This window comes from Ziziphus jujuba, chromosome 3 (assembly GCF_031755915.1).
Source record: "Ziziphus jujuba cultivar Dongzao chromosome 3, ASM3175591v1".
Lineage (NCBI taxonomy): Eukaryota > Viridiplantae > Streptophyta > Magnoliopsida > Rosales > Rhamnaceae > Ziziphus > Ziziphus jujuba.
Window position 1 is genome coordinate 24,709,657 of NC_083381.1, and position 24,240 is coordinate 24,733,896.

Consider the following 24,240-nt stretch of genomic DNA (forward strand, 5'->3'; position numbering starts at 1 on the left):
AGAATTAGTGAATTAATTAAAAACAATCCAAGAATAAAACTCATTACTTTCCATCACACAAGTGGAAACCCCATTTTCCATATTAAAAAGAAAAATTAATGTGGTCTTATGATTATTCAATGAAAAGATTAAGAAATTAGCTACTGGTGTAAAACATTAGTAATGCAAGTTAAAATTCATTTTTTACTGTTTGTGTGGTGTGGAGCTAGAACTAACCCTTTTTTTAAAAAAACAAAAATAAAAATAAAAATGGAGAAAATTTTCATGGTACATAAACTGTCTAAGTGTAAGAGCTTATTAGTCAAGGCACCGTCAATCATACGCAATCTATTTGATGGATGAATTCATAAATATACATACATACATATATATATATATATATACACACATACTTGATGGATGATTCATAACATTAATGTCATCATCATGGTCGTCATGTAATTATTGGATATTGACTGTTATGCCCCATTGCCATGCTTCTTGGTCCTCAAAATTCCCCATCCATGGAAGTCACACACTTGCACTCTCCATAACCTACTTTGCCCAAAATTGTTCGAACTTCTATTCTTTTCAATGTTAGCCTAATTAGTAAACTTTTTTCCTGTTGAAGCCCATATATGTTAACCCCAGTTAAACCTGTCTACTTAACTTTATTCCCACACGCTCAATAATTATTCAAAATTATGCATAAATCGATTTTTATGGGAGTCCTATGAAGTAAATGCAAGTATTATTTTTTTATGTGTTTATTAGAAACAAAGTTTGTTTGCTTTTTCTCTGTTTATGAAATAATAGTTCAGCTCTGAAATCAAACCAGTAATGCAAAAACAGTAAAGTTGCCATCCAATTTTTTTCATCATTTGGGATATTTCATGAGATATATATCGTATAGGTTTAAAGGAGGGGTACGGAGGAACTGTTCTCTGCCCATTCAATAGGATTTTTTTATTATTACATTATTTATGAATCAATAGGAAGGAGGGCAAAAGAATTTTCAGTAATAAATTCTTTTGAAGTAGTGGTAAAAATTATTGGCATAAATCAAATGCTGTCATCGAACTTTTATTTTTAATTTCAATATTTTTATGGGAGGTTGTAAAAATTGTGAAAATTCTTCCTGATATAATTTTGCTAGTGATTTTGCAGTGTAATACAAAAGCTGTAAACCCATGGAATTCCCTGGTATTTGGTAAGAGGATCTGTCAGTACGTATTAACATTCACGTGCAAAATAATTAATCAGCAGAAAACAGTACTTTTTTTGGGGCAAAAAAAATAAGTCTTAGTTAAATTAGTTGATAAATAAATGAATAAAAATTTATTTTTAAAAAAAATTGTTTTATGGAACATTTATTTGTTAATATCTTTGACTAAATTTACGAATATGATTCTTGAGATATATGGATGAGCTTTATAAGTTTTTTTTTTTTTTCTTCTAATTTTGTTCATTTGTTGATTATAAAAAAGTGACATGATATTTAAATGACATGATTTATAAGATATTTGCTTAGTTAAATAAACTAACCACGTCATCAAGAGTCAAAGAAAATAAAGACTCACAATGAATCAATCTTTTTCTTCTAAATTTAACTTTAGTTATTGGACTTCAGTCATTCCCAAAAAAAAAGAAAAAAAAAAAAAGGAAATACAGAAACAAGAAATTAATTCTATGGAAAACTTTACGAAACGAACTGGGTAAAGAAAAAAAGGCCAAAGGTATTAATTATATCGATAGAAACAAATTTTGTTTGGCTCATCACTTTTCCAACTCATGGGTCATAATTGAGGATTCAAATCCACAAAAACACGCATTCTCTCCCTCACTCTCTCTCTCTCTCTCTCTCTCTCTCTCTCTCTCTTATGTGATGCTGTTGCTTGTTTTCTACATTTGTTGACGTTAATAAAAACAAAAATTAAAAGCATGAAAATGATAGAAGTGAAATAAAGGCCACGATCAGTCTTTTCATAAAGGGAAAAAATCTTTTTTTTTTTTTTTTTTTTTTTCCAGCACCAGAGGCATGTGACCTTATGTTGAAAAAGGTAAGGAGGATAAAAATATTTTATGGTATTATATTTATTAAAGCTGCAATTCATTGTCCCCCAATATACAAACATCTACAATTTGGACCTCTCTCTCTCTCTCTCTCTCTCTCTCTCTCTCTCTCTCTCTCTCTCTCTCTCTCTCTCTCGCTCTCTCTCTCTATATATATATATATATATTTCTTATTTAAATAATGGGATGGGAAGAGGAGATGTCACTTGCTGTTGTAATTGAGAAGCACAAAACAAATTAGTAAAATAAAGAAGGTTAATCATAGTTCTAGAGGCTCTAGTGGTTACATGGTTAAGAATCTAATGAAAAAACTCATAATTAAAAACTGAATCGGATAAAGAAAGCAAAAAATATATATATATATTTTTAATTTTAATGATTTCTTAAAAAATTGATAGTGCACATGATTTGGTTAAATGACAATTTTCTTTGTCCCTCATGAGATCGATGGTTCATGATGTTTACACGTCTATTCTGCCACTCAACATAAACTTCACCACATATAATATTAATTATTTTGTCTTCTTGTTTTTTTTTTCCAAAGTATTTTTTGTCTTTGTAATTCTTTTTCTAATTAATAAAGTACCTTTTTCTTTTTTCTTTTTCTACCTGTAATATTCCTCATCCATCATGACAACGAAGTGAATAGAACATGTTCTATTAGGATGAAGGACACTGTACACATCAAAGCCGTTAGATCTCCTTTAGACGAGGATGGATCTAAAGCCACACATTAATCACATGTATAATAAATGTAGATACCAAAAACGTTGAAAATATCGGAAAACAAAATAATAACGAAAATATTAAAAAACCAGAAAAGGGAGAAGGCATCGAATAAAAAAGTCAGATTCCATGTGTTTCATGCTTGCGGTGTTGTCCCCAGGCTATTTGGGAGATGGTGCAGCGCGCGTGGTCCTCTCTGTCACTAAAGATAAGGTGCAAGCTCTCCAATTGCCACATATTCACGGGACTCCTCTCCATTCTCTAAAACAAATTGTTATTTTTAGATTTTTTTTTGGATGGTTTTAGATTTTCTTGATCATTTAGTTGATTTTCAAATACATACAATTTTAATAATTTTTTATTATTGGGGGAAAACAGTCAATAATTAGTGAGAGAATTTGACTGTTTATTTGGTTTTTTCTTTTCCTTAAAATTAAGTTAGAACTATCAATTTTAAACTTATACTTTTGCTTATAAGCTTTTAAGAAGTGCAACATTAGCATTGGACGTGGAAGTATTATAAGTTACAAGTCTTGGAGAAACTAATATCAAGCACACGAGGAATCGAATTAAGATTTTAATTAACATCAATAGCACAGCCTGAAAACAATATTAATTCATATATACTTAAATATGAAGACGAGTAATCGTAATTATTAAAAAACAAAAAATTCCATATATACACATGAAAAACAAAAAAGAACAAAAAATGTAGGCAAAAAAAAAAAAAAGAGGCACACTATTATCCATGCATGGATTCATTTTTTTGTCCTGTACGTAACCAAGCAGAAGATAAGGATGCGGTAAAATACGCGATGAAAGATAACAAAAGCAAAAGTAAAATGTCGTGTCTCTATCAGTGCCTATACGTACTATTTGTTTGGATGTATAGAGTGTGAATACGTGTGAATTGAGGAGGACGACCAATTTGAAACCTCATATTTTAAGTTCACATTATTCATCCAAAAAAAAAAAAAATCTAAAAATAAAAGAGTTTACATTACAGAATATACGGAGATATAGAAAGTACATTAATCTAACATTTTCGGTAAATTTTATTTAATTAGTTGATTTATAATAAGAAATTTAAAAATTTAATATGCATTCACCAAATTAATTGAGATATGAATTAACTTTAATTTCTTAGGACGGTATTGCACATCCTGCATGTATTGAGTTTTAAGCTTAATAATTTTGTTTTTTTGATAATTATCAAATTATTATATTTTGATAATTAAATACAGTAAACTCTATGATCATCTGCTAGTGCAAAAACCCTTTAGGTTGGTCCCAAACTTACTTTTCTTTTGCTTTACTTTATATTTAATTACAAATAGCAATGCATTTGGCCTGTAGGCTAGTTTGTATGTCCTTGAATTCTTAAATTATTGTCTTTGCTTTCCTGTATCAATTTCATAGTCAAAGCACGCTTGTGATAGGCTTTTTCCAGTCTCTAAATGGTTCCACAATATGCCAGAGCCACTTAGGTTTTGAAGGTTCAGTGATTAGCTACTTTAGCATCGTACTTCCAACTTATATAAATATATATATATATATATATATTGCATCGATCTTTCAATGATTACTTATTCTGTATACATGGAGTAAAAAGCTGCACATTGTTTTGAACTTGATTTTAGAATACAAATTCATTATTTTTTTTTGAAAAACTTGAATATAGTTTTTGTTTTATTTTCTTTTTAAACTATATGTTAAATTGTTTGTAATTAGATTATATAAATGGTTGTTGTCCTCGCATTATAGGCATATATATTCTTTAGCTTTACTACAAATGATTTGAGTATTTTACTAACAAGAGAGAGAGAGAGTGAGAGAGAGATACATACTGAAGAAGGCAATATTTCTATTATTTACCACAAAAAAAAAAAAAAAAGAAGAAGAAGAAAAAAAGGCTATATTTGTGTTTAAACGGTTGTAGCTCAACGTTTTTCGCGCTTTCAGATGGCAATGAAGGAGAAACGTGTATCACGATTGATACAAAACGGTCCACTATACAAAACCCCATCGGTTAATAAATGATTAATTTTGTCTTTTTCTCATATACCACCCGCATAAAAAAAAAATTTAAATAATTTTTGGAACATTCAATTCTATATAATTTTTATAAATTATTAATAATTGATAAAAAAATAATTTATATAAGTTAAAAATAATTTCTGTAACATAAAATTTTAATTTTTTATTATATTTTTACTATATATAAAAAAATTTTATAAAATATTGTTTAAAAATAAGTGATTCAAAAGTCATATGATTTTATGTTTCTGACACCAGACAAAAGACTAGGTAGCTTGGCCCTTTCGTTTATTATTACTATTATTATCGTTATTATTTTGTCCTTTTTTTTTTTTTCTTTTTTTGGGTCTAATGTGGCAGTGTCAGGCGATTTACTGGATTTTCTGGCAGATAGAAACTTTCCAGCTACCTATTTTCTCTAAGTTGTATTACACTTCTAAATCCTTTAATTTGAAAAAATAAAATAAAATTACACTTTCGTTTTTTAAATTTAAAATATTCTAATTTAAAATTTTTAAATTTTAATTCAATTGGATTTTTTTTTTTTTTTCTTATGCTTGCTTGCACTAAACCAACTACCATTGCTACCGTAAACGGTAGGCACATGCTAAATGTGATCATCTCTATTCCGAGGGTCATGTCAAATTAACTTTTGACGAAGACACACTCTTTTCCCACTCATACTGTCCAGCAAAAAAATAAAAAAAATTATTTTCCCATTAGTGCCGATTACTTAAATAACCATCACATCCCTTTCTCTCATTGGCTTTATTTTTCGTGTCCTTTATCGAAGAAAAGTCTTAAAGAGGTGTTTTTTTCTTTTTCTTTTTTTTGTTTTTTTTGTTTTGTTTTGTTTTTTTTCTTTTTAAAAATAAAAAAAATGCATTTATAATATCTAATAAATGTAGTCAACTGTAATTGACAATACTATCGTTTATTATATTTACCAAAAGAAAAAAAAAAAAAAAAAGAGCAAAGGATTTGCGTCTTATCAAGTATAACAAGTATGAATGTAATATCCATATGAATGGGGTTTGTGTACCAGAGTTTATTTTTGAAAGCACGTATTGATGAAACACTTTGGATGCTAGTTTAATTTTTACTAGATCATTATCAGCTTAAGCATATTGTTAATTTTTCAACTATATTTTATTTAGAAAAATTATTTTTGAAAGCACCAATTGTTAAGAGGAACAAATTGATTAAAACTTGATTTTTGGAGAGATGACTTTTGAACCATAACTATATAAACTTTGTCATATTGAACTGATTTTTTATACTAAATACAATCTAACTGAAATATGCATATTTAGTTAAACTTTTTCATTCATAAATTTAATTAAGCATTTCTATAGGAACAGATTAATAATAAAACCATTATTTCCACTTACGGGAGTTTCAAATTTGGATACCTTCATACCTATATATATATAAAATAAATTTAAGCATTTAAATTCATACATATAATAAGTTTAAAATAAATACTCTATTGCTTTAATGGGTATTTGAGTTTATAAGAAAAATGGGATAGACAATGGAAAGGCATGCTTTAATGGGGATTTGAGTTTATAAAGAAAATGGGATAGACAATGGAAGGGCATGAATAAGGAGAATTTTGTCCATATCTAATTGATAAAGTTTCACAATTGGCCAATTTATCTGAATTTTTTTTTTTTTTTAACCAAACTTCACGTGACTTATATTAATTTGAAATATAAGTCTACCAAGAACGCCTATAAATAGAAGGAGAAGCAACTTCAAACCACACAACACAACACAAAGCTTGCTATCTACTCTCTCCTTTAGTGTCCCCCCCCCCCCCAAACTCACACACAAATCTAAGAGCGTTGTTCATTTCGTTTTGTGAAGCAAAAATGCTGAATCTAGCTCAAAATGTGGTACACAAAGTGGCATCATCTGTGCACCACGTTGAGGAAGAGATTCTTGGGCTGTTTACCATGACTGATAATAAGATCATGGACCTCATTTATGCTACTCATGTTCATGCTGATGAAACCTTCGATGATGATTCTCTTTTCATCATCGTCGAAAACATCCTCAAGCGTGCTACCCAAATTGTTGACAAAGTTGTGCAGGTATAACTTGTTTATAATTTGTTACAAAATCAGTCTTACATTCTACATAACCTAAATGCTTGCAAAAGTATGCACGGAAATGGTTCCATGTACATGGTACACAAATATACAACATCGATTGTAGCACATCCAATATTATATACTTTGCATACAATAACACAAATTTTGAACCCCTTTGCTGATCAAGCACCCTCAAACTTACAGAAATAATGACTTTTGGCCCTTTTTGGCTTTCAAGTGTGAAATTTATTAGTTACTGGTGACTTACTGAACAGGGTAGCCAAGTACATGTGGAGAACATTGAGGAGCAGACCCCTAAACCCAACTTCAGTGTTCCTCTGTGCACACTTAAGCAAATTGGCTGCGAGGTTATTATTCTTTAACCGCCATAGTTTGTGATATACGTTTGGTGTACAAGTTTCTAATTTTTTATTTTCCTATATATTAACGAAGTTGAGCTATGTATAAAAATTGCAGCTTTCATGCAAGGCTCCTGGTGAGGATGTTGCACACAAAACAACACTGTCAATACTAAACAAGCTATCAACCTATTCATGGGAAGCAAAGTCAGTGCTTGCTCTTGCGGCATTTGCCATGGAATACGGCGATTTCTGGCTTCTTGCTCAGCTTCAACACACAGATCACCTTGCCAAATCAGTGGGAATGCTGAAAAGAGTGCCTATTCTCACTAAGCCTGCTGACCTTCACAAACGCCGGCAAGCAATTCTTGAACTGAACAATCTCATCAAGGCCACACTTCAGGTCATCGAAATCTTCGACCAGTTCGATAAGCTCTCGGCTTATGATCCAAAAGATATACCAGGGCTGTCAATTGCAATGGACCATATCCCAGTTGATGTCTACTGGTCAATTTTAACAATAGTTGCTTGCTCAACCAAGCTCACTATTCTCTCTAGTGATGAGTATGTCTTTGTCCACGCCAATAATATGTTCATGATTCACTAAATTAATATCTTTCTAGAACTAATTTATTGTAAATATATATTACAGGCCGGACAAGCCCCATGATCTATCCCCTTATTCCCAGAAGATCCACTACATACTCAACAAGCTCAAGATCCAGCTCATTGTTTGCAGAAGACAATTAGGTTGGCTAGCTAGCGAAGGCCTATACAATTATTGGAAGCTTGATTACTAGCTTTCTTGCATATTAAGTATTTGCTAATTAAGAAAGCTAATTTTTATTTTTATTTTTTTGGGGGGGCAGAGGAGGCAGAGACTTACCGGAAGCTGAGGAAAATGGTACAAACCCCAACAGAAGTGATGGAGGTCTTTAAGGCACTGACATTTACCAAGGATAAACCACAGCCCCTCATAGATGGTTCAACTAACAAAACGGTTGGCTCTCAGGACATCCATTTCCTTTTACTCATTCTAATAGTTTGGTTTATTGCCAAGTTGATTTATGTGCAATTATATTTCAAACAGGTTAACATTGAGGTGCTGAGGAGGAAGAACATATTCCTTTTCATCTCAACGCTTGAAATCACAGAAGAAGATATTTCCATTGTAAAACCAATTTATGAAGGAACTAGGAAAGACGATCGTTACAAGATTGTGTGGATCCCAGTGGTGGAGCAGTGGACCATTGAACTTCAAAAGAAGTTTGAGACCCTGAGGTCTAAAATGCCATGGTTCACCATCCAATCCATATCACCAACGGTAGGCATCAAGTTCATCAAGGAAGAGTGGCATTTCAAAGGCAAGCCAACAGTGGTGGTGATGAACCCACAAGGGAAAGTAGAAAACCCCAATGCACTCCATCTCATCAGGCTATGGGGAATGAGAGCTTTCCCTTTCGACAAGGCTGCTGACGAAACTTTATCCAAAGAATTGACTTGGATTGGCCCTGTTGTCAACAACATTGACCCTATTATTCAAACTTGGGTAAATCCATTTTTCACACCCCCTAATTTACATATCTTTTCTTTTATAAAGATTCCATTTTTAAAACTAAATTCTGGGTCTTTGAATCATTTTTATCAAACAGATTAAAGAGGAAAAATACATCTTCTTCTATGGAGGCCACGACAACGAGTGGATCCAACAGTTCACAAAGAGAGCCACAACACTTGCAAACGACCCAGTCATCAAAGATTCGAAGATAAAGATTGAGATATTTTGCATCGGAAAGAGTGGTAAAGGAGGTGAAGACCATGGAATTATAGGTAGGTTCTGGTCTGGAATAGAGAGCTTGTTCTTCACAAAAGTTCACAAACAGGTCGACCCAGTTACCCAAGAGATCCAAAAGCTGCTTTCCTACAAGAACGAGAGCGGTTGGGCAGTTCTGAGCAAAGGGTCCACCGTGGTGACTGCTGGTCACGGGCTCACAATCTTGAGGGTTTTGGAAGATTTTGAGAAATGGAAGGAGGTTGCGAGGGAAAAGGGCTTCGAGTTCACCTTCAAAGAGTACCATAATAGAGTTATTCAGTCCGTCCGCCATTGTTGCCGGCTTGATATCCCAAGTGCGACTGGTAAAACTCCAGAAATTATGAAATGCCCAGAATGTCCTCGTACCATGGAGATGTTCATCAGCTACAAGTGCTGCCATATTGATGGCCCAGCGGCTGGCCATCACTAAATGGGTCGGGTCTCTCTCCTTTCTAAAATGGGTCTGTTTTTTGGGGTCAAGTAGTTTATATTATGCATCTTTTTTACTTTTTGGGTGCTGAAATAAATTACAATGGGCATTTGCAATTAATACTATTTGTCTGTGGTATAATTGCATGCTGGATGGTTTTTAGTATCAGTGTTTTGCAGTTGGTCCAGAGGGGTGTCTTCTCCGTTGGAAAAAAAATATCCCTCAGCACGTTGCTTTTGTACGACTACTTCTATAATGAAGCTTATCTTTTATGGTTTTTGTTTTTGTTTTTGGTTTATATATATATATATATATATTGTTTAATGTTTTATTGCTTGCTCTGGAATATATTTCTTCTTCCACACAATTTGTCCACTGTTGTCCAAAATAGTATATGGCCTTGATTTTGAACCTTGAGTTTGGCACTTTAATTATAATAATCAAAACAAAAAAATCGAAAATATTTTAGTGGAGGATATGTAATTTTCTTGCCTTTTATCAACTTAAAATAGAAAAAAAAAAAAAAAAAAAAACAACTCTGGACACAACCATAGACAGAGACATCGTCATAGCCACAAGTGCATTGTGCTCTGTATCAACCCCTGTTTTATTTGGTTTCTTTTTAATTGCAATGTTGGTGTGGACTTGGAATTGGAAAACTTTTCAGATCATATATAGCATCTGCAATAGTTAATTAATTATTATTTTTTTTTAATTTTTGGTTTTTGTTCTTTTCTTGGGATAAAAATAAATAGAGGGCTTTGTTTAATTAAGGTTTACTAATTGGTTCATTATCACAACTCCACCAATTAACGAAATGCAGTTTTCACATCAAAAAAATTAATATACAAGAAGCCATTGCCACGATTGTAACTAGACCTGATACTAAACATATATATCAGCATCGAATTCCTCGTTTGACATTCATAACTCTAAAGAATTGTGTGAATACTGCACAACTAGACAGCACCATCATCAGTATTTGCCACCATGTAAAGTAAAACCAGCAGCAAATGTTACAGTTGCTAATAGAATTGAAACAATTATGCATGTCTCGGACAATTTTTGTTTTTTGCATAATTGAGTTGTCACTATCTCTGTGTATCAGTCTTACGAGCATAGCTACACGAAGTTGTCCCCCCTTTGCAACAACGAGACATGAATTTTGTCCTGCATTTATTATAGTAATAAACACTTAAATTTCTGTTTTGTGCCTGTAATGTTACCGTTAAACTATATAAAACTCTACTAGGTTCGCGAAAATCATCTTACTACGGTGTTGGTAGATGAAACACTTGAAAGTGGTACCAAATCCATTATCCAATTCAGTTAAATGGCTGTGGCTGTGACTTGTGTATGTTAAAACTTAGAGGTCAACGTGCATAACTTCTTTTTGCCTCAGCCAATGTACATAACTTAACTGAGATATAAATGTCAGCATTTAGACCGATACATCAATACGTTACACAAGTCTGTCTCATCATTTTCTTTTTACTTTTATGTAATCTTGTAGAGTAACTATAGCAGAGGACTGTTTATGTATCATGGAAGGAGACAATGGACTTGAGTTATAGGATCTTATGGTTACATCTAAGAGAGACTCATACATATGGTCAAATAATGTTAAGCAACTGAAAATTAAAATCAAAAGTTTCCAATACCTTCAAGATTAGAGGACACATAGAGTGGAGTTTCTCGATTTTGTTTGAGGAATAGGTAAAATTTGGATCTTCATTTAAAAAATTCAACCACATTAAGCTTATTTGTATTTCACAGCCTCATGCAAGGCTGTGTCTTTCTTCATACTAGCCATCCTTAGCGATTCCCTTGCCATTTTAGTTCCCATTTCGAGGTCGCAATGGCCTGCTTTGGCACTTTTAATGAGAGCTTTTACTACTAATTTCCAAACGTCCTTCCCTGGCTGCAATATGCACATAAATTTAGTATTGCATCCAAACATTCTGCTTTGCCATACTGAGCTGCTATATGGACTGTGTTTCCATTTGGGGTAGTTTGGTGCTCAAGTTGATCCTCCATTTGCCTAACTTTATCCATTTTATCTCCCGCGCGAACAAGATTGGATCCATTCTAATACAAAAATTGTGACAAGCAAGCATTACATTTTCGTTTGCTTTTATGGCTGTGTTATTGATACAGGAGTTTGGCATAATTACTTCCCCTTTCCCTCACATGGGGGGAAGGAATTCAATATATATATATATATATATACATAGAGAGAGAGAGAGAGAGAGAGAGATGGGAGTGGTGCTCTGTAAGATGTCCAGCAATGCATTTCCTTTATTTCTTTCTACTAATTACAAGAAAAGGATCGGCCAAAATAGTTCCTGATATTGATCGCTGTGGTCATTGCTTCTTCTCGATCTTGATCTTGCTTTAGGATTGAATATAAATGAAGTAACATGCCTTTGCCAATTCCAAAATGAGCTTGTGATCATATAATTGAAATGTGATAAAAAGTTCATTTTCCTACATTGATTTTCAGTCGTAAACGGATTCAATTAATTATCACCATATCAGTAATCATCCCATTAGTAATGATACAAATCACTAAGAAACCTACAATACTGCTCAAATTGGTACTCCCTACTCGCGTTGAATGTGGGATCCATAGGAATTGTCACTCCCTACTTACATTGAAAATGGAATTACCAACTCTTGGTACTAGAAATTTGCTCCAAAAGCGTATGCAACTTTTTAAAACTCTGTAAATACGTACTCCCCCCTATTTATAAGCATATTCCATATGGGCCAAGTCACCCTTAAATCAAATTTTAATCTGCTCTGTATTTTGATTGAAAAATTAACCATTGTTCCTTCTTGGTTATAATCAATGCGTCTGAACTTCATTTTGTCACATATATATTTCACTCTCAAATGGCTAATTAAGCTAGAAATGGCAACCATATCATTTCGAAAATTCATGCTACTAATTCTAGATTGATAAATGAAATATCTTTTAGTTATCAATGTTAACAGATCAAACAGAGTTAGTTTTTGTGATTCTGTCTATCAAACAGAGTTTAAAGAAACAAAGTGATATGCAAGATGTCATGTTTGGCTACCAAAATGCATAATAGGAAAAAGAACTAGAAATTATATTTGTGTTTTTTTTTTTTTTTTTTTGGGCATGCATATATATGAACAATAAAATTATTAATTGAAACTAATAATAAGATATCAATTAAAATAATTATATTTTTTTGAATCAGAAACTATAAATTTCTAAGCATATAATTTTTATATTTTTTTTTTAACTTTAAACTCAATTTAATACTTATTTAGGGGGCCAATGACTTTATACGTATATACATCATATATTATTAACAAATTAATTACAGGAAATTTCAATGCCTCAAAGAAAAGGAAAAAAAGAAAAAAATAAAAAAATAAAAAAATAAAAAGAAGGAGAGGGACCATTCGCTTTATTTCTTCTGCTAAGAAGTAAAGAATGACAGCCCTAATGATTGCTGATGATCAGTGTTCATAGCGTATCTATCTATGCCCCTCTAGTAATGTATAAAGTAACTTCTTCCTGAACCGTAATTATGAAAAACGTAACATAATCCTCCTTTGGTGCGTTTTTTCGTTAAATGTTTTCAAGTAATGTACTATTTCGTAATTTATGTATAAAAATGCTCCTTATGGTGCTTGGAAAAAAAAATGCATTAATTTTTTTGGCACAACTCATTGCATTAAATTATTATTTTTTTCCAAAAAAAGAGTATACATCTCTGTAAAATACAAGTAGAAATACTTGTCATGATATCGCAAGGGTACAATATGTCCTCCATACTTCCACCCCTTACATCAATTATTTTATCCAATAATACATATCTAAAAATTATTTTCGTATATGTAAGTTTAATTATCGAGTTAGCAACAAAAAAAAGTTAGTAGCAGCAAAAAATTAAAGAAAGATCAAAAGTAATTGATAATTAGAAAGGCAGTGGTCGGACTTCACAAAGCAACATTCTATCATCTTCTCTACGTAAAGATACTAAATTGCGGTCCCAAAAAAAATGCAACGCTTTCAAAAGCCTCGGCTCAAAATTCTGACTCCAAATCTTGAGCTAATAACCATAATTTGATCTCTTCTTATTTATGAAAAGATAACCAATTAATGCATTTCGTTTTCTTCTGTTTAGAAGAAAAAAAATCAAATCAACCAAAAAAAAAATGTTACAAATTGAGAAATTTCAGCCAAAATTAGCTTCATAGAGGCAAATTGCAAATTATTGATAAAAAAAAATCACCCTATCAGGATTTATTGGAGACAAACTCAATGTCGGGTTGTGTTAGATTTACAGAGGAAGTTGAGTCCAAAGCAAGCTATAGCCGCTAGCTCCAACATTGCTATCAACCAAATCCATATGGTGAAATCATATTCAACAAGAGATTTACACAAAAGAAAATCATCGGCAAGTATGTTTGATTGTTGGTTCTTTGATTGCGAAGGACCACTTGGTGAAAACGCAAGTGTGTGTGTGTGTGCGCGCGCGCTTGCTTGCTTTGAAAGAATTAGTTTGAAATTATTGGTACTCAATATTGTATTCTGAATAAATGAATGTCTTTGTTCTGTTTTTTCATTAAAAATGGCCTAGCTAGCTAGGGCATGGTGAATGTATCCTTTAGCAAAATTTATGCGGCTACTAGTTGAATGAATCCTTGTTATAACTGAATTTTTAGTACCAATTACTTCATTTCATCTGATTATTATGAATAGGACAAGGAGTCATTTAGGCCCCATTGTATGCTGATTTTTTGTACCAATTGCGTCATGTCATCTTGATAATTATGAATAAAAAAAAGGGTCAATTCGGTCCACAGTTTTATACAAAATATCCCGGAAAACCATTTCAAACCATATCGGAAGAAGCATAGTAGAAAAGCATATTTTGTAACATAGTAAACAGCTAAAGCATATAATAAGATGCATTTTATTCATTAATGACTGGACAAATACTACTCACGGTACAATCATTATTCACTGGTAGAGGCATCAAGCTGCCATCATAATGGACATGCCATTTACTAATTGTTTTAAAGATTACAACACATAGACTGACTCTTCCAATACATTTGGAGCTAGGCATCAGATTTTCATAGAAATATGTACAACAAGATGCCTTTTTTATTTACTAGAACCAGTGCCATATAGCATATAATTCAAAGCAAATTCCACAATTGGAAAGAGAGAGAGCCAAAGTTTGTTTTAGTGATGTGCAATTGGACCATCAATGTGGCAGCACTTGTAACTGATGAAGGACTCCATGGTTCTTGGACACTCAGGGCATTGCATTTTCTCTGGTACTTTCCCAATCACACTGGGGATGTCAAGGCGACAGCAATGGCGAACGGATTGGATGAGCTTTACATGGTACTCTTTGAACGAGATTTCGAACCCCTTTACTTTTATAACCTCCTTCCATTTCTCAAGGTCATCCAACACCTTCAGAATTGTGAATCCATGACCAGCAGTCACAACATGAGGCCCTTTTGTAAGCAGAGCCCAGCCACTTTCGTTCTTGTAGGAAAGCAGCTTCTGGATTTCTTGTGTAACAGGGTCAACCTGCTTGTGAGCTTTGGTGACGAACAAGCTCTCTATACCATCCCAGAACCTGCCAAGAATTCCATGGTCTTCTCCTCCTTTGGGACTCTTTCCAACACAGAACAGGTCAATGTTGATCTTCGCTTCCTTGAAGATGGGATCGTTCGCAAAGGCGTTTGCTTTCGCTGTGAACTGTTTGATCCATTCGTTGTCTTTACCACCATAGAAGAAAATGTATTTTTCCTCTTTGAGCATCTGTTAATTTTTTTTAATCAAATTTCATATAAAAAAAAGAAAAAAAAAAGTAAAACTCCGTAGAATTTATTATAAAATGGACTTGGTTTAATTTTCGAAATTTGGACATGATCATGAAAACTAGCTTACCAAATCTGAAAGATGAGAGTCAATGTTGAGTATTACAGGACGAATCCAACTCGTTTCACTCGATATCTTCTCCTCAGCAGCCTTATCGAATGGAAAGGCCTTAATTCCCCAGAGCTTGACAAGGTGGAGAGCATTGGTGTTTTCGATCTTTCCTTGATGGTTCATCACAACTAGTGAAGGTTTTCCCTTGAAGTTCCACTCTTCCTTGATGAACTTGATTCCTACTGAGACTGATATGGATTGGATTGTGTACCATGGCATCTTAGACCTCAGGATCTCGAATTTCTTTTGAAGTTCAGGGGTCCAATTGTCAACCATGGGGATCCAAACAATCTTGTAATTTTCATCTCTCTTTGTTCCTTCATGAACAGGTTTGAGATATAAAATATCTTCCTCTGTGATTTCAAGGGTCGAGATGAACAGGAATATTTTCTTCTTCTTCAGCACTTCAAGGCTAACCTGTTTCAACATAGATTACATACATAAATCAATAGCAAATGTTGAAGGAATTAATATTCAAATTGAGTGAAAGAAAAATGTTGTGTTTTGAGAACCAATTGTACCGTTGTGTTAGTTGACCCATCAATGAGGAGCTGTGGTTTATCCTTGGTAAATGTCAGGGCCTTGAAGATTTCCATCACTTCAGTTGGGGTTTGAAAAAATTTTTTGAGCCTCAAGTAAGTCTCTCTTTCCTCTGTAACAACATAATCCTTCTTTAAGCATTAATTAATTATATGGAAGGATATATATATATATATATATATGTAGTTAAGGTAATTGGACAGCAGATTATTACCTACTTGTCTTCTGCAAACAACAAGCTGGATCTTAAGTTTGTTGAGTACGTAGTGAATCTTTTGTGAATAGGGTGCCAAATCATATGGCTTGTCTCTGTAAAATGCACAATATAAATTAGTTCTATGAGAGAATATGGAATAATTGGAAATATAGTCAAGCATATATTTAATATATAGGCATAAACATGGGCATGAACATGAAAATTACTTACTCATCACTAGTGAGAAGAGTGAGCTTAGTTGAGCAAGCAACCACTGTGACAATTGACCAGTAGACATCAACTGGGATATGGTCTAGTGCTACAGACAGCCCTGTTATCTCTTTTGGGTCATAAATCGATAGCTTGTCGAACTGGTCGATGATTTCCATGACCTGAAGTGTGGCCTTGATGAGATTGTTGAGTTCAAGAATTGCTTGCCGGCGTTTCTGAAGCTCGGCGGGTTTAGTTAGGATAGGAACTCTTTTGAGGATTCCCAAAGACTTGGCAAGGTGGTCAGAGTGTTGAGTCTGTGCAAGTAACCAGAAATCGCCATATTCCAAGGCAAAAGCCGCGAGAGTAAGCACTGCCTTGGCTTCCCATTGATAGGTTGATAGCTTTTTCAGTATTGCAAGAGTTGTTTTGTGTGCAATATCCTCACCGGGAGCCTTGCATGACAGCTGAAAGTTTCGCAATTTGTTTTGTTACTCATGTCAATAAAATGTAAATTCAATTAGTTGCATGCAAAAAAATATTGGAATTATGCTCCTAAATATTGTTTTTTTCCCTTTTTTTTTTGGCTCATTGATTAATTCTTATACAGGACATTGATTCAGCTTTGTTTTGTTTTTGTTTTTTTTTTTTTTTTGGGGCCTAAATCCCTTGTTCTTTTACTGTTAGAAGAACGTTCACTACCAAATACAACGGTAAAAGTGTGTATCTTGTGGTCAATATAAGCTTGTAGTTAAAAATTTTTAGGGCATAAATGATTGTCTTTTTTTGGCTATACATATTTGGTACCTAAAATTAACTGTTGTGACCAATTCATTGTGGCTAAAGTGATTTTAGCCACAATAACATCAGTGCTTTTTTTTCTTTTTTTCTTTTTTTTTTTTTGGTAGTGGTTGTAGAACCATTTTGCAATTATTTTTACTTATAAAGTGAGTTTTAAAAAAAAAAAAAAAAAGAAAAAGAGGAAAAAAATTGGTATTAAACGAAATGACCTCGCTGCCAATCTGCCAATCTATAAACCTTTTTTTTTTTTTTTTTTCTTTTGCTAAGACAAATTTAATAAACGTTATGTACAAACTATACATGTATGAACATATTTAGTGGATGTATATATATACTAATACATGTAATTGTTTTATTGTTATATATATTATATAGAGAGATGAGAATCTAGCAATAATATTGGAACAAGATTAAAGAGTTATACCTGCACAATTTTGTCAACAATTTGGGTAGCAGGTTTGAGGATGTTTTCGGTGATAATGAAAAGAGAATCATCATCAAAGGTTTCGTCAGCCTGAGCATGAGTTTCATAGATATGGTCCATGATCTTTTCATCAGTCAAGGTGAATAGCCCTCGAATCTCCTCCTCAACGTGATGCACAGCTGATACCACCTTGGTGGCCACATGATGTGCTATGTTAAACATTTTTGCCTCTCACAAAATTGAAAAAGCAATTACACGCACACAAATATTAGCTAGACAGCTATTTTCTATTTTTAAGCCTATTGTGCTACTGTGCTATTGCTGTGGCTTGCAGCATGGTCTTTCCCTCTATTTATAGCCTGGCTCCGGCCTTGTTTTTGTGCGTATTGGATGCATGGGGTCCACCCCTTGGACAAAATATCTTCTCCCTTTGAAAGCACTTGGGCCAAGAATTAAATAATTAACGGGGAATTATAAAGTTAATACATTTTCAAACTGTTGATATCTAAAATTTTTTGTAGAAATAATTTATTTTTTAATATGTGATTCATAACTTTATCAATTAATGATAGTGAATATTAATAAATAAAATATTATCATATTATTTTGTATAATAAATATTGTAAAACTCTCCCTAAGCAACAAAGGTTTATAATAAACTTGAAATAATTGTTTTTATTTTTATTAGATAATGGCGGTGGAGATTGGAACTCCATAAATTTTTTCCTAACAAATTAATATGAAATTTGATATATTTGTTTTTAATTCTCTGATATTGGATCAGAGTATTCGAACTAGAAATCATATTTTTCTAAAAAAAGAAAAAAGAAAATAAAACTTAGACTTCTATGTAATTGTCACAGTTGGGAATTTAAAAAAAAAAAAAAAAAAGAAATTTGGCTTAATTAATTCTTAGTTATATTGCAAGGCTTCAAGAGGAAGCATTCCTAGAGACTGTATTTTGAGTCAAATCGCAATATTGGGTAAGACAAGTCATCGCTTTTTCTTTTCTTTTTTTTTTGTTTTTTTTGGTTGTTTTCCTTAGTTGTTGGTTTCCTTATCTTAACATTTTATATTTTCTTGGTGCACATTTCTTAGAATTTTTTTTTCTTTTTGCAAATAAAAATAAAATTGTTAGATTTACTTTGAAAAGGGGAACATATTAAGAGACAAAGAAAAAAAAAAAAGAATAAAAAAGATGGCGGTTTAAATTCCACCATATTTATTAAAGGTAGAAATGACGTGGAGAGAGAATATGACGATGTAAGTGACGATGTTCACTACCCTACAACTTAAAACACTTCTCTATCATATTTGTCCGCGTTGTAATTAATAGCATATATTTGGTTTTATTTTTTTGTATGAAATATATATATATATATATATATATAAAACAATTAGTAATTGACTGTAATTATTAAATATTTTTAACTTCTTAAAACTCAAAACAAAAATGAATACTTTTGTCAATAGCCAAAATTAAATTGCCATGTAGATAAGTGTGGCTCCCTTTAGTGCTGATCACCTTGATGAAAGCTAGTATTTTTCTTCTATATAAATATATATTTTTTGATCAGGAGTATTTTTTTCACAATTGACGTATCGCAGTTTAATATTCTGAAATTGAAAATATCGTAAATTAATATTCTTTTACATAATATTTTTCTTATTAAATCAATATAATAGTTTATTGGATTGTTTAAATGGATTTGAACCTAATTTTTTAAAACTATATTTAAAAGATTAATTTGATAGGTATTTAGTAGCAAATCATCAGATTAACCTCCTAATATATACCACATGAATTAACTTAGTTATCTCTTAATCTTCTGCAACCATTGATAAGGATACAGGTAGACTATCAATCAAAGAATCAATGGAAAATCAATCAACAGGAAAGGAAAGAAGCATTCAAGGAATTCAATTAACAAAAAAACGAAAGAAGCAATAAAGAAGAATTCAAATAAGAAAAGAATTCTTCCGGAAGGCATTTATTAACTTTCTTCTTTGAATATCTTTTATTCTCAGTGTAAGTATAACCCATGTTCACATAAATAAAAAAGACTGTTTTTTTAATTTCTTGAACCACGTGTAGAAATGATTGTACACGAGCAATCACATGCAAATTGGATGAGATGGCAATATACTTTTTCCCTATCTTTTCTCTTAAACATGGAATTTGTTAATTTCATATTAATTATTTTATTCATTTCTTGCAGACATTATGTACATTTTTTAAAAACCATAGCTTGTATGTCTGGATTTTTCTTTTTTTCAAAAAAATAAAAAATAAAAAAGAACAAGAACAAGAAGAAGAAGAGAAAGGGAAAACTACAGGAACTTTCGAGTTTACGGATATATATATATATATATATAGAATTTTAATTGAGCTGATATAAATATTTTGTATGTACTTTAGTAATGGGGAACCAATGTTTGGGTACGTGGAATAGTTATTTAGAATGAAAACAAAACATGCATGAAACACGAATGGCCGGTGGATATGCCCAAACAACATATATCATTACTCATGAATCATTTGTCATTTGTTTTTCTTGTTTTGTTCCATCCACACCTGATATAGTCAATTTATCGGAAATAGATGACAAGGTGAAAATTGAAATCACTGGTAGTGGTCCATATATACCTCTCCCTTATCTTCTTCTTTATCTTATCTTCTTTTTTTTTTCTTCTTTTTTTTTTATGTTTTTAATATTCGAGGTGAAATACTCAAATTTATATTTTCAGCTTTGAAAATAGTAGATTTTATTATTGGGTTGTTTTTGAAGAATATATACAACTATACCGAGCTTTTAGTGATAGAAACTTCCCTTCGCTAAGCAAATGGGTTAATTAGAATCATATTTTGTCACTAAACAAAAGTTATCTATGAGCTATTACTAATTCAAAAACAAAGATGATATATGAAACTTTGTGTTATTATTACTATATAAGTAAAGCTTAGTAATATATGAATTCAATTACTAGTTAATATCCCACGATTAAAAATACAGGATTTGAATGGAGAACTTATATTTTATAATACCATATTGAATTTATATTTATTTTAAAAACTTTGTATAGAAGTTAACTAATATAAATTTATATATATACACATATATATAAGTTACCATTTTACTAGTTTGTCAACTATGATACGCATGGTATATTATCTACATCGTGGATATAATTTAATGAAAAATTTACTGTTTTATATATAAAAAGTTTTTAATTCGAATTTTCTTCAAAATTAATAAACAAATAAGTATAAGTTTAGTTAAGACATAATTATCTTATAATAGTTATTTTGTGACAAAATTACAAAGATCAAAATTTGTAGCTAATGTATTTTTAATGGACAAGAATACAACTATTATTGAATTGGTTAAAAATCTATACATGGAAAAAATTACTTTTGTCGCTTGCCTTGTAATTGTCCAATAAGAATAAGTCGAACACGTGATAAATATGGACATAATCTGGGGACCGAGTAAGCAATGTTACTGTAATGAAATAACGATGTATGAACAATTCACTTCAATGTGAAAGAAGCAGACAATGAAACTAACAATCCACGGAGTCTCATTTTCACATCATCTGCACTCAGTCTCATACATATCTTAACCTTGTTTTTCATTATTGTTATTGTTATTATTATTATTATTTCTATTGCTGGGTTGTGGGAATGATTTTTGTTTTTTTGAATATTTTGATACATGTAACATCATTGGTTATTATATATATATATATATATATATAACATATCATTATTATAAATTGTGTACTTCCTTTTTTGCATACGTAATAGCTAAGATTTTTTAATTATAAGCTGGATGTGTAAATGATGTTCTTCTATAAGAATATTGATCAATTACCTTAATGGTATTATGAATGGTAATGTTTTATGTTTTCTTGAGGAGTGCGCCAGTCCATGAAGCCAATGATTCCTTTGATAAAACAATATATATATATATATATATATATAGTTTTGTTAAATCAAATATTATTTTTTAATAAAAATATATTTTAGAATAAATGTATGAAAAAATAAATTAGATATATTTATCAATATATAATATTTTTTTGAAATATCAATAAATAATATTTTAGTATAAATTTTTTGGATGTTGCCCAAAACCTTTGCATATACAGTGAGTACATCTCTACATGATGACTGAAGCATATACATATACATGTTATATATATATATATATATATATATATGAACTGAATATGTGTATATGCTATGCAATCTATTAATAGAGAATTTATTATTATAACTATGTCATCTCATGTCATTTTCAATTATCTCATGCAACATAATGTAATAATCAAATGATTTATATCCATGTGAAATATTAAAATAAAAAATACAAACTCTGTAAAATAATTATTAATTACTCAATTATAAATAGTTTGTGATACCATATTATTCAAATATGTTAGCTGCATAAAAAATGATTTTGTAGGAAGTTCAGTAAGTGTATGCATTAACCACTTCAAAATTACTATAAAAATATGTATTATTTTAAAATAATATTATTATTTTTTATGAAGACAATTTAATGATAATATCTATATTCTTTTATATACGAGATTTCAAATATAAATAATCTTAATATAAACAAATATATAACTTCTAAAGAAATATGTATATACTACAACAATTTCTAATTTAAAAATAAAGAATATGATGTCTCAGATCTTATGAATGTGAATGAAGGACCTACCAAATTACTAATCTCACTTGATAATAAAAAATATGTATAAATAATAATAATAATAACAGTATGACACTATGGGAAGCCTATGGATACGCTTGTTTCAACCCTGCAACATCAATCACTTTCAGACTTAAATGTTGAAAACTCTTTACTGAGCTATTACATGTGATCATTTTCACTATAATTTTGCAGTTTGGGCGCGTTTGGATTTACTCTATTAACGTTGGAGGTCTAATTAATGATATTGATGTCGGAAGCAAAAGGCAAACCAATGACATCGATGTGAGTGGTTCATAAAAGATTTCTTAATATTTTTAACCAATTTCGACAATTTCCTTCTGTTTTTTTAAATTACGACTACATAAATGTAGATATTCGAGATTTTCTATCTTAGTCGACTTTATTTGACAGATTTAATAATTGAGTAAATTTTATTTGACAGTATCATGTAATGATTTATCATTTCCATATAATTGTTATTATCATTATTGTTTTTGTTTTTGCCAAGAATTTCCATGTGTTATTTTATATGCTAGAAATGAGAAAAAATAATTAACATTTGATATGTAATTAATTATTATTTTTTATGGGGAGTCATGTTATTAGGTTTAGCAACTTCAGCTACCTCAAAATTTTTTGGGAAGCCCTTTTTTAATTAAAAAAAAAAAGGAATAGAAAAAAGATTTTGACCATATTAGAAGTGCACAATTATATGTATATTGAAACAGAGCGAGAGATAGTTTCACAACAGTAATGGTCCTACTCTTTTTGTTTTTTGTTTTTTTAATTTCTTTTTTATTTTTTGAAAAAAAAAAATCATCTCCCATATACAAATACATGGTGGGATAAAACAATGTTATGTATCAACGGACGCATCTACAAGCTCCACCATCCAAAATAACACAAATTTACATAGCCAAATTCACATCTGGACCACAAGGTATTCGTTTTTGTCAGATTTGTTATTGTCTCAAGTGTCGAAAACACAGACTAATTAATGTCCCGAGAAATTCTTTTATTTTATAGTACACATACTTATCGCTTGTTGAACAATGAGGGTCACAATTTAATTAAAGATTCATATTCCTCCCATTTTCCACCTGATCTTGATGGAGTGCTATTTGTGTCCACCACTTTTCCATTTTTATTTTAATTTATTTTGGTCTTATCTATGAAAACAAAACCTTTACATGTCTCTGAATTATCGTACAAGATCTCTGTCAAGTAATATATATAAATTATATAATTTTAATAAAAAATTAAATTTAAACAAATCAGGATAATAATAATTTTATTAAAAATTCGGATGCATGCCTGTCCATATCAGTCTATTCATATATCATGAATATTATACCTCTTAACACATTTGAATAGGTTTGCATCCGAAATTTAATAAAGTTTGGATGCTGTGATATGAAAATGATTATTCAAAATATTTTAGAGCCAAATTTATCTCAATAGTTTTGGGGTTTTTTGACGGGAATTGAGGAAGACAAATAAGCAGGGGATTCTTCCCTAAAACAATTGGCTGCATTGTGCTATTAAGTTTACCAATTTATCTTAATTTTCATTATTTTTGTATGAATTCCTATTTATTGTCAATATTTTTGCGATGTTATTTTTATTTTTTATTTACTGCTTAATTTCATTATTTTTATTTTTATTTTTTATAATTAAGTTACATTAATATGTTAACCAATAAAGTTTTGTTACAATTGTAATATTAGTAGATTTATTTTGTATCACCTAACCTAACATTACTTCATTATTGTAAATTATAAAATAATTAGAACCACAAATAACTACTCTATTCATTATTGGAAAAATATTACAAAAC

The 24,240-nt window shown here is 31.0% G+C and overlaps 2 protein-coding genes across 2 annotated transcripts; one reads left to right on the forward strand and one right to left on the reverse strand.

The window, feature by feature from the left end:
- Nucleotides 1-6,618: 6,618 nt before the first annotated feature.
- Nucleotides 6,619-9,792, forward strand: LOC132803317 (protein SIEVE ELEMENT OCCLUSION B-like). The gene is made up of 7 exons (XM_060815994.1): nucleotides 6,619-6,911; nucleotides 7,187-7,279; nucleotides 7,389-7,834; nucleotides 7,923-8,020; nucleotides 8,140-8,270; nucleotides 8,361-8,819; nucleotides 8,923-9,792. Exons 1-7 carry the CDS (start codon nucleotides 6,690-6,692, stop codon nucleotides 9,511-9,513), a joined length of 2,040 nt encoding a protein of 679 aa, XP_060671977.1. The 5' UTR covers nucleotides 6,619-6,689; the 3' UTR covers nucleotides 9,514-9,792.
- Nucleotides 9,793-14,427: 4,635 nt separating this feature from the next.
- LOC132803157 (protein SIEVE ELEMENT OCCLUSION B-like) lies at nucleotides 14,428-17,901 on the reverse strand. Its single transcript, XM_060815422.1, has 7 exons — nucleotides 17,680-17,901; nucleotides 17,465-17,476; nucleotides 16,476-16,921; nucleotides 16,263-16,357; nucleotides 16,030-16,160; nucleotides 15,467-15,925; nucleotides 14,428-15,337 (listed from the first exon to the last, which is right to left on the reverse strand). The coding sequence occupies exons 1-7, from the start codon at nucleotides 17,899-17,901 to the stop codon at nucleotides 14,747-14,749; spliced, it is 1,956 nt and encodes a 651-aa protein (XP_060671405.1). The 3' UTR covers nucleotides 14,428-14,746.
- Between the last annotated feature and the right edge of the window lie 6,339 nt (nucleotides 17,902-24,240).

Coding starts and splice junctions, on each gene's coding strand:
- LOC132803317 (XM_060815994.1), top strand. CDS start 6,690: ATGCTGAATCTAGCTCAAAATGTGGTACACAAAGTGGCATCATCTGTG. Junction 7,280..7,388: donor TTAAGCAAATTGGCTGCGAG/GTTATTATTCTT, acceptor TAAAAATTGCAG/CTTTCATGCAAGGCTCCTGG. Junction 8,271..8,360: donor ATGGTTCAACTAACAAAACG/GTTGGCTCTCAG, acceptor TATTTCAAACAG/GTTAACATTGAGGTGCTGAG.
- LOC132803157 (XM_060815422.1), bottom strand. CDS start 17,901: ATGTTTAACATAGCACATCATGTGGCCACCAAGGTGGTATCAGCTGTG. Junction 16,358..16,475: donor ACTCTTCTCACTAGTGATGA/GTAAGTAATTTT, acceptor TGCATTTTACAG/AGACAAGCCATATGATTTGG. Junction 16,161..16,262: donor TGTTTGCAGAAGACAAGTAG/GTAATAATCTGC, acceptor ATGTTGTTACAG/AGGAAAGAGAGACTTACTTG.